A 12,022-nucleotide genomic window follows, 5' to 3' on the forward strand; every position below is an offset into this window, starting at 1 on the left:
GACAATTATTTTGAAGTTTATTAACTTTGTATTAATATGAAATTATGAACAGTACGAAAATAATTATTTTAAAGACACTATACTGTTAATTAAATTATAATATGTTGGATTTCGCAATTAAATACTTTTACCCCGACCTATAGCAATTGCTTTTTCCCAGGACCTGGGAATTTTAAAGACGTTCCAGATCTTGTTATATCATAACTATTTAAACCATTTTCTTCATAACGTACTTGTATAGTGTGCTTTACCTATAACATATTGTTTCTATAACAACAGCGTATTGTATGGTTTTGTTTCGACACGAGTTTCACTGATTTTTGTCCCACCGGGAGTTACCACCGTTAATTATTTGTATATACCGTTGTTATTAATATTGTATATAAAATAAGTTTTAATTATAGTTTTTTCTAATCAATACGTGCGTATAACATTTATATTATAAAGAATTCTAAGATAATTTTTTCTATCAATCAGTTTGGATATCTTTATAAGCAATATAGTTTATTGGCGTGGCCATCAAAATATTGATAGACAGGTTAATAATTTATTATTTTAATTTAGTTTCTATGTTTTATAATTTTTGATTTAAATATTTGAAAACAAAATAAAAACGAAAACAAATAGGTATTAGTGCAATGCCACTGGTGCTTTCATCAGATGGCTTCTCCACTCACGCGGTTTCATGTTATAAGTTGTCACTATCACATATTCTTATTGTGTCTATATGGGCATAGATTGTATATTTCTCTTAAAATTTAAAAAATATGTTTAATTAATAGGCCATTAGACGGCATTAAATTATATTTTGAACCAAATAGGGACGTACCCAAAGAGGAAGTCAAAAACTCCCCAACTAGTTGACAGCATTTAAAATTTTTAAGGTGAAAACCACTGATTTTATAATATGGTTAACTAACAAAATGTAATTAGGTTCCAATTAGAAGTTCTTTGTTGTTACTTGTTACTATTCAGCTTAAATTTCATACTTCATATATTTATATTTATATTGTAATACACTGTGTTTTCTTTTTTCCGTATTCCATAATAGAATATTAACGCAACCAACCCCCTCCCCTCTAAATGTTGGGTGATATTTCTCATGATTTTAGCGCGGCTGTAGCGACGGAAAATACGTTATACTTGTGCGTGTTTTCTTCCAATAAGAAATAAAATATGTAGCTAGTAGAACGGGGCTAAATAATTTAATAATATTGTTTGCCGTCTAAGGTAATACATAATATTATGTGAAACGCATGTTTCCTAAGGTTGTCAAACGGTATATGGAAGTGCCATTACAGCAGGCATGCTGTATACTATTTTGTCGATGTGTGAACGATAATATCACAGTGGGTCAACATATATAATAATTAATATTTATGTACATGCATACTTATACATATGTGTATATTTTCATTAATGTCTTACATGATAATAATATAACAGCAAAATTTCTCACGCTGCACGTCTGCATGTCTATCAGGACCTATGTCTATTTAAATACAGTAATGGTCGAATAAGTTGATTACCTATGTAATGTTGTGCTTCCGCTTCATTGAAATTATTAATTTCATATTATTTTTTTATGATCATGAATACAACTTCTCCTCAATCATCACCTTAAAGTAATCAATAAATTATAAAAATTAATCATAATATATTATTATATACCCAAATAGTTTTTTTGATATCTCATCTATTAATTTAATACCTATTATACTTTACCTATTATAGTATAGTACCTATACAATAAAACTATTAAGCATTACGCAATGAGGAACAATTATATGATGTGCATTTAAATTTATCTATTGTATATTATGTCGATCATTGTATTATATGACTAAAACTATGTTTAAAAAAATAATATTTTTATTAATAAATTAATAGATAAAGAAATATTTTTCTTACGCACACATAATACACAAGACATTTGCGTGTATTATATTTTGTCATACACGCCAAGCTTTCTATAGTTATTTGGAGGGGCTGGCGAACCCTGTCACGGCTGTATATTTCTATAAATTATACGCTATATTATATTAATTTTAATTAAATATACTTAACAAATTATTAGAACTAACTTAGAGGGAAAACTAACTCAACAATGCTGACATTAATAGACTTAGCCCTTAGTCTCCTCTCACATATCCTAAATTCCTGATATATTTATTTAGTTTTTAATACTCACTTGTACATATAATTTACTATATTATACGCACTGTAATAGATATTCTTACCTAAGTCGTGTCTTAAAAGTTTGAAAATCCTAAGCCGAATCGAACACATTATAAGTGAATTATGCAGCAATTAAATGGGTCTATTACGGCAATAATTAACAGTATTGGTTCTTATTCTGCACAACATAGTTACCTATTCAATATTTATATACATTTATTTCGTAAGTTATACATCATATTATTATTTATTAATCAGTTAAGTTGTTGGATTTCAATTTGTTATATTATATTTGATCATAAACGTCTTGACTCAATATATAGCACAAAGTACGCGTGCATGTACAGTGTATGTCTATAATACATAATATATTGTGTATTCACTATGAATTATATTTTCGTACTATCGAAATTTCAGTTTTAATAACCCATCAAATAAAACTGTATTAAAATATTATATGATACTATATATATACAGGGTGTCCCGCGAGGATTTACCCATTGCGATATCTCACGAAATAATGGAGATATCAAAATTCTAGTTTTATAATAAGATTCATAGGGATAAGAACTACAATTATTTCATTTTTTAATATAATTTAATGTTTATGTAAAAAATTAAAAAAAAAAATGTTTTTATTTAATTATTTCCCAAAAAATTAATGATACCTAGCTATTTTATTGAGTTTATTTTTCTAAAAATATTGACGTTTCAAAATTTTATTTTCGTTAATTTCCTGATTTTTATTACTTTTCTAGTTTTGAAGAAATAAAATATGATTATAAATTTAGAACTATTGGGGAACACGGAAAATATTCGGCCGGCCCTATGGGAATGCGCGCGTCGTGGTGAGGTGGGTCATATCATGTTTGATAAAATGATAACATTATGGTTTTAAATAATTCGCAATTTTTCTCGAAACTAAAAAAAATATCAAAAACCAGAAAATTAATGATAATAAATTTTTGAAACGCCAATATATTCAGAAAAATAAACTCTACAACTTTTTTGGAAATAATTAAATATAAAAATATGAAATAATTGTAGTTCTTATCCCTGTGAGTCTTATTACAAACCAAGAAAATGTCCATATCACCATTATTTCAGGAGATATCGCAATGGGTAAATCCTCGCGGGACACCCTGTATATATTATATGTGTGTGTTATTTTATTGTCAAGAGAAAAGGTTTTGACCAAGTCAATTAAAACAAATTGTTTACCATTGATTACGTATTTATAGGACAGGCTATTATTGAATAATCATTATTGGTTATTTGATGAGAAATCCTTCTGAAAAATATATTATTTGTAATTGCTTTAATATAATTTTTATACATTTCAACTTTTAACAATTCTGTCTGTATAAATTATATAATTTTGTGAAATAACTATGATAATTTTTTGAAAAAAAAGGTTTTAGCAAAACCGTTATTATGCGCAATTTTATGTTTAAATACATTACCTAACTAGCTATTAAAATATAATACAATATATTAGGTACGTGTTCTGTGTTGCCGTATGTTGCGGTACTCCGGCTAGTCATGAGTGTCACCCGTAGGCGCCCGCAGGGGGGTGGGCAAGCTGGGGCATTGGCCCCCTGGCATTTTCAAAATATTTTTTTTAATTGAATGTTTTAAGATAAATTACTTTATACTATACAAAAAATTGAAAGTGGTTATAAAAATAGTAGGATACCATTAGAAACATTAAAAACATTAGATTAGATTTAATTGATCTAATTAATAATAACAAAAATTATGAATAAATTGTTTATCGTTTCGGGAGAGATGTGAGACGATTACAATTTCTTTTTGAGAATTAGTTACCTTTACCTTTTACTTATACCTATGTATCTAATACCTATATTAATTATAAAATAAGTTGTAATATAATAAAATATAATATATTGTAAACGAGTATAATAAAAAAGGTTATTATTTTAAAACATCTAGTAAAATTATAATATTTATCCTCAAATCCTAACATTGCCCCCCCCTCCCCTAGAAAAATTTTTGCGGGCGCCTATGGCGTCACCGGGTCAGTGTGCATACAGCACGTGAATCGCCGGACGATGGCCATGACGTCAGCCGTCTTGATGGCCGTGTGCGGCGCCTACGAATCGGCGTACGGCCCGTTATCGGTCGACGACAGGCCGTACGGTTGGGTGCCGCTGGCGTGCATCCTGTCCTACGTCAGTGATGTCAACATGTTGCGCATGATGCCGCTGCCGTGGATGATGATCGATGAACTGTTGCCGCTCAAAGTCCGTAGCACAATTGGCTGCCTTGTTCCGTCACTAAAGGGTAATTAATTCTTCATATTTATGACACTGAAAATGTCACCAAGCTTGATGACAGCGGCGCTGGCTACTGATCAGATCATGTGGCTGTTCACGGATGTGGCCACGGTCACCGCGTGCTTTGTGGCCGCGTTCTTACCGAAAACGCGAGGCAAGACGTCGCTCCAGATCGAGAAACTATTCAGCAGCGAAGAACATGACACGACCAAAAGCACTGAATACCTAGAGAAAAAGTTCAAGGCCAACTATGTTTCGGCGGTGGACACCATCAGTTCATTATAGTGGATGTATTATCATCACAAATGACAACGCGAATGCATTCTAACCGCGGCCCGCAGACTGAGAGAAAAAACCAATAATTTAATTATATTTTCATTAGGTTTAGTTAAATAATTAATAAGTGTAATTTTTTTTATTTAGAAATAAAATATTTTCGGCCAACCGGCATATTATAATAAATAGGTACCTATTATGTACTTTGAATTTTTATGGCCCGCGAGAATGCGCAGAGCATATACACCAAACAGGTTAGTTTTATTTTGCTTTTTAGCTATTTATTAAGGCATAACTATTTATTTTATACTTAAAAAAATTGTTTACGCAATTAAAATAACCTGACGAAAACATATATATATGTTTTCGTTATATATATATATATATATATATATATGTGTGTGTACACTGTACAGTATATACACGTAGAATGTTATATTATTATAGTAAATAGTATTTCACATACTTCAAATAGGTACTAAGTAAAATATTTACGAACTGTTTTAGAAGTAACAGATTCAATATCAGATTGATCCGATTGTGAAAGGGGGACAAGAAAACGTTTCATGGCCTAAAAAAAGTATTTATAAATAAAATAAAACAGGATTTTAGAATATCATATAGGTATAAAGAATGGCAACTTGTTCTTATGTGTGAATAACATGTGTTCCTAACACGCCTAACGATGTTGAGTATGACACTCTAATGAAAAGTTTGAACAAATATTTCAAACCAATAATATTTTAACATATTATAAATAAATATGCAAATGCTGGAAGTCTCGAGCCATGTATATGACATTATATTACGACCTATTTTATTGTCCTGTACCTATGGTTCTGAAACGCATTGAGGAGAGCCGAAGAACAGAAATTAGGGATATTCGAAAAAAAAGTTTTAAGAAAAATATATGGACCGGTGTTTGACTGTGAAACAAATGAATGGAGAAAATTACATAATTATGAACTCAACAGGTAGCTTCAGAGACCTGATATAGTTAAGGAGGTCACAGAAAGAAGACTCATGCGGGGGGCATGCCTGACGTAATCAAGGATCTCTAGTTAGACAGGTAATAGAGGAAGAACCAATAATATAGTTAAAAGACCTCTAGGAACACCCAGAATGAGGTGGGAAGACTGTGTAAAAAAGGACTTAAAACGTTAGAACCAGGAATCAGATGGAGAGAAGTTGCAGAGGACAGGGACAGATGGCAAGATTTGTATTTAGCAGCATGGTCTTAAAGGCCGAAGCCAAAAAGAAGAAGAAGTATCAGTTATAGTAATAAGATAATGGTTTGTTTAATTATAAGTTTTTATAACTACGTATTCAAATAATAATTGTCAAAAGTATTTATAACATCACTGATGTTTGTTAGTTAATACTAGGCACCTTGGTAGGTATTATCATTTTAATAAAATGAACTTGTTAAGAGAATATTAAATATAAATACCTGCATTACAATCACATATCCAGGATCAATTTTCAGGGGGGTGAACCCCTAAATCCCCCCCTGTATACGGGCCTCCTGAATTATGATGGTAAGTTTAGATGCATTGTAAATATTTATTATGTTTTATTACATAGCTTTAACTTTCCAAATGAATTTATTGGTTATATTAAGTTAATATTTTAGACAAATAAAATTTATGTTTAGCACCTAAATTTATTTTTGTTAACTTTTAATTTAAAACACTAAGTCTTTTAACCTTTACATTTACTACTATGTATGTATGTAGTATCTCATGTAATTATATTTATAGATTTATCCATGAAACTTTAAAAACGTACAGCTTTCGTTAACCATATGTTTAGTATATTTATGTCAAAAGACGTGATCAAGTCCATAGGAATTCATTATCTGAAAGCTAATGATTCCCATTTCAAATTGGAAATGTGATATAAGTTTGAACTAACTTTATATATAAAAGTTTTATGTTATCAGACATATCACATATCTAACCTAATTCATCTAAACTGAGATAATCGCCCCAAGATTCGATCTGATATTTTCTTCTTCTACAATAATTCCACTAGCTTATAAAAAAAACATGCCCATGTATTATTGACATTTTTAAACTATTTTTGTAACAATTAACAATGGATAAGGAGCCTTGTATTATAATTTTAAATTTGTTGACGCAACAAATAAAAATGTTAAATGTACATAGGTACACAGCTCAAAATATCATAACAATTTAATTAAGTACCTATATTAAATAATAAAATAAACATTTGAACATTTGATGTAAAGGACAACAATACTACAAATGAGGACAAGTCATGAATAAATTTAGGTACCTACCTGTTAGATCATAGATATTAGGTGAGCTGAGAAATTTGTATATAGATACCTAGCTTCCTACATACTGTACTCAAAAATAACAACATTCTTCATGATTCTGATATAATGTTAACGCTAATAAAACGATAACCAATCTTGTTATCCTTTATATTTTTTTAGCCTGTATTCAGGTATTTAATAATTTTTAGTAGGTTATTAAGTTAGCTTTATACTTTATATACCTAATTCAACATTTTTTATTTCTAAATAATAATTTCAGTCTGTTAATTTATTTCCTCAAGCCATCTGCACAAACACGTAAAATTAATTCTTCAAAAATAAAATAAAATTAGTTTAGATAGTAATTACACAATAAAAACTGTAAAATCTTTTAAAAGTTATGATAGACAATGTTACCTAAAAATTCAAAGCACATTGGCACTATTTGTTGGGTCATGAAACATTTTTAAAAGACATATTCAACAACAATATCTGTCTTAATATGGATACAGCTTTAACATAGCATTGCTAAACATGGAAATGAACTTGCGTTGACATCTGAATACTTAACACAAAATGCTCATACTCACAAGTTTGTATAATGCTAATAGTAGTGAAACACACAATTTCAACAATACATAATAGTATAATTAAAATAATATATAAAAATAAACAAAAGTAATAGACAATTTTATTATATTTGAACTGATTATGGTACTTCTTCTAAGAAATCTTTCTCAAACTGACTTCCAGCAATGAAAATCAAAAACACTGGTGTTCCATTATCAATTGGACATCTAAAAAAAATAATAAAAAATTTATACATTTAAAATCTATAAGAAACTATACACAAAAACATAAAAAGCCATTATATAGGACAATAGATAATAACATTTTTAATAATTTAATTTTAACAATGAGCATACAACATAAAAGATAAATCTCCAGTAACATTATTCATTAATTTAAACTATACTTATATATTTTTTAAATTATTGAATTTTTTACGATGTCAATGATGATAGGTGGTATTGTGGTACTGAAAAATATTTCTAATAAATCTATATTTCATTACAAATAATTCTAACAAGAGAAACTATAATATTATTCAAAATTAAGAATTTTTTTATGCTCATGAGCTAAATATAACAGAAATACCTGACAAATGAAATAACTTTTGTTAAACTCAATAATTTATATATATATAATTATTTAACTCTTACATACATGTACACTATTAACAAGTAAACGAGTTTTTTAATTTGTACTTCTGTTATTAGTAAAATTTAAATAATAAATAATTAGTAAAAAAAATTGTACATACAGTAATACAAATATTGTATATAAGATGAAAGCCCATAATTTTTTAAGTGTTAACAAATAAGGGAATGCAAACTTTAAACTTAAAACAAAAGTGATAAAGGTTTTAAAAGGTTTTTTCTTATAATTACCTTAATATTGTCAATGCTTCGAACAATGTGCATGTTTTTGAATCTATCTTTGTGACTTTGGTGCCAGTTTTATATTTATTTACAATTTCAAAATAAACATTAACTACATCCGCATTGTATTTTCCATCCACATCCCATTCTGGTCTTTCAGAAAACATTTCTACTAAGTGACTATAAAATCTAGACAAATATATTAAAACAATTATTACAACATAAAAATTGGATGAATCGATAAAATTTCTAAAAACTATTGTTTTAAAGTTAAAAACATTATTTAATATATATTAATCAACATATAACTTATAATTTGAAAAATCTAAATTTTAGAATCAAAAACTAATGAATTAAATTATGACATAAATATTTAGAAAAAATAATATACCCTACTGGTTCTTAATTTTTTTAATAATTTACTGTTTTTTTATCTTTTTAAAAATTTATTTTACAAAATGCATTATTCAACACACAAAACTATAGGAACATAATTAATAGTGATGGGCAAGGACATAATTTTGGATATTGATATCAAAAATTTGTCACAATATTGGTATTATATTAAATTATCGATATTGTTGCCTATCACTAATAATTAATATCCCAGCTTATAGAAATATTATTTGAAAAATAAATTATTATTAAAATATTTATTAAGTTAGGTTAACTGAAAAAAATGTATAATAAGTACTACATTATTTAGTTTTAATATATTTTAGTTAGAAAATTTCTCTTTAAATATTAAATTATATTAAAGTATAAGTGTATAGACAAAAATATACTGACGTAGAATCTTCATAAAACTCTTGGACCATATCAGAAGTTTTATATTCAGGATATAAAAAAACAACAGGCCACACAAGACGATTTTCGACTAAATGTACTGGCTGTACTAAACCAGGCACTCTTGGATCGAGTATTGCTAATTCTTTAATTGGACCATCTAAAGTGTAATCATCAACAAATAAATAAAATTAATATCATATATGCAAAATACAATATTAAATATTATAAAGTACAACTACCATTTTTGCCAACTATGTGCAATTTTCTTTTATTAAGCTCAAATAACAACTTAGCTTGATCCGCTTCTTTTTGTTTCTGAATCTTTGTAATTTTTCTTTTTTCCATCTCCATGATCTTCTAACCATTTTAAACATTACAATAAATACCTAATAATATCAGTCTTAATTATTAACTACACAAATTTACTTTAGATTTGATTGCTTCTTTTTTTATTTTCATGATATTACTATCCTCTGGTACAAACTTCAAATATTTATCACAAAAATCTAAACATTTATCAAACTCTTTCAACTGAATGCAACAATTTATTGCCCTTAATATGGTTTTTTCATAGTCTGGTTTCAATTTTAGCGCTTGTTCAGCAGCTATCAAACTTGATCTAAACATATTATATAAAAGAAATATACAATATGTTTAAATTACATAATATATTAAACACTAATTAAATAAAATACCTAAAATTTTTTAAAAAATAATGTGAAGCAGACGTATTATTAAACATTTGAGCACGGAGATCATTGTTTTGAAAATCTAACTTAAGGCCTTCTTGATATGACATTATGGCCAATTTATATTTACGACACTTAAAATTAAAATTTCCGTCATCCTTATGTTTTGTTGCCAACTCTTCGGGAGTGTTATCATCTGGATCATATCTAAGATTTTGCAATCCCTCAACTAAGGGAGACAATTGGTCTTCTGGTTCAGGGGGTTTAGTCATAAAAAATGGATGCTTTTCCATTTCCTAAATAAAAATAAAAATAAACAATACATAATTAAAAAGATTAAATGATAGTTAAAAGTATTTAAGCTAGATAATTATAAAAATAAATTATTATCACCTCACGCCAAGTCTCTTCTTTCCAACCATCTTTATATGGTGTTTTCTGTAGATTGTCTATAAAATTATCTAAATCTTCATCGAGACGACTAGCAAGTTTTTCACGTTCCTCATCCGTCATTGGCTTCTTAGAGCCACTCGATTCTCTAAAAAAAATTATATTGATAAAGTTATAAAGAAAATTGTATCAGTAATTATCAAGGTGAGGGATTTCAAGCATTGACTAATTCATTTGGATTAACATAAAATCTAGCAGTGCTCTGGAAATTTAAACCATGTTATAACATGACATTTAAAAATTTAAAATGATTATTTTTGCTTATTTTGGAGGTTTTAATTGCTTTTTTCTAGTTTTTTTCTGATTTTATTTTCATATCTCTATTTTATTAGAACATAGGTATGACACGTTTTAAAATAATTTTTTTACTTAATTAATTTTTCTTTCCTAATTATTAAAAAAATTGAAATTTACTTTTCTGAAAATGCATAAATTTTAAGTTATATATTCTCAGAAACCAAAAATTTAAGATACTTTTTAAAGATATGAATTATTCTTAAAATGTTTTTTAAGTGTTTAGAAATTTAACTGCTTTTATAAGCTTATTTGAATGTGTTCAATGAATAATTTAAGTAACTATTTAAATAATTATAACGGCTAAAAAGTACCAAACACGGGTAACAATAAATAAATAATAAATATTATGAACATCTAAAATATATACAATATAATATTGTGTAAGTAATCATTTTATAACATGAAGACAATTTAATTATAATGATCATACTTACAATATTTTTTCCATTTTCGTTGTAAAATAATGTTAGGTAGTCTTTACAAAGTGCTTTAGATAGTAGGATGTTCAATGTTCAAAATTTAAAAAACAAAATATTACATTTTTGAATATTATGAAATACTAATGTTTAAAAAATACGTGATATCAAAAATGTGCTATTAATTATTTATTGTCGACTTGTTATGTTATCAAATTTTATCACTTATTAATCATTACTTCTTCTTCTTCATTCTTCCATGAATATTTGAAAACCGGGGTTCAATATGCTTTTTTTAAATTTACTTTCTTAGAGTAAAATAACTAAATTATTTAAAAGTTAAATCTACGTTACTTGTTTCCTTAGTTGTTACTTGTTGATGCTCTCTAAACTATAAATCATATATATGGTTATGTATATTCAAGAGCTAATTACTAATACTTAAAACAAAACGTGGTATTTTGTTACTATACCGGACACCTGTTTTTCACAATTTTTTTTTACCGAGGGACTATGTAATTAGTTACACTGAAAACGATGGCAAAGACAGAATTTGGTGGTCAGACTTAGTTTTGAAAGTATGACCGATGGAAGTTTGACGTCAACGGTATTGGCAGATGGCGTACTATCACTCAATTAATTATAAGCCGGTAGGAGCATAGTATGAGTATGGAGCCATTATAGTTAGTATACTTTTCACACTGCAGTAATTGATAAGGTTATGAAAGGTCCGTAGAACTTCAAATTTAGCGACTGGACTGGTTTTCTACCCAAAAATAATTGCGAAAATAATTATTATAAATTAGTATAATTACGCATAAAATTATTAAAAACGAGAAAAGCAAAATAGATCGTTTTGCAAATACGTAGAAATTGCAGAATTCTTAATTTCATTATAATTTCAAAA

At 27.6% G+C, this 12,022-nt stretch overlaps 1 protein-coding gene across 1 annotated transcript; it reads right to left on the reverse strand.

The window, feature by feature from the left end:
- Positions 1-7,658: 7,658 nt before the first annotated feature.
- Dpit47 (DNA polymerase interacting tpr containing protein of 47kD) lies at positions 7,659-11,295 on the reverse strand. The gene is made up of 8 exons (XM_089224595.1): positions 11,134-11,295; positions 10,346-10,490; positions 9,959-10,248; positions 9,690-9,882; positions 9,503-9,620; positions 9,264-9,420; positions 8,484-8,663; positions 7,659-7,829 (listed from the first exon to the last, which is right to left on the reverse strand). Exons 1-8 carry the CDS (start codon positions 11,145-11,147, stop codon positions 7,742-7,744), a joined length of 1,185 nt encoding a protein of 394 aa, XP_089080721.1. The 5' UTR covers positions 11,148-11,295; the 3' UTR covers positions 7,659-7,741.
- Positions 11,296-12,022: the final 727 nt, after the last annotated feature.

Source organism: Diuraphis noxia, unplaced genomic scaffold (assembly GCF_037042655.1).
Source record: "Diuraphis noxia isolate RWA-SAM2 unplaced genomic scaffold, SU_Dnox_SAM2 contig0003, whole genome shotgun sequence".
Lineage (NCBI taxonomy): Eukaryota > Metazoa > Arthropoda > Insecta > Hemiptera > Aphididae > Diuraphis > Diuraphis noxia.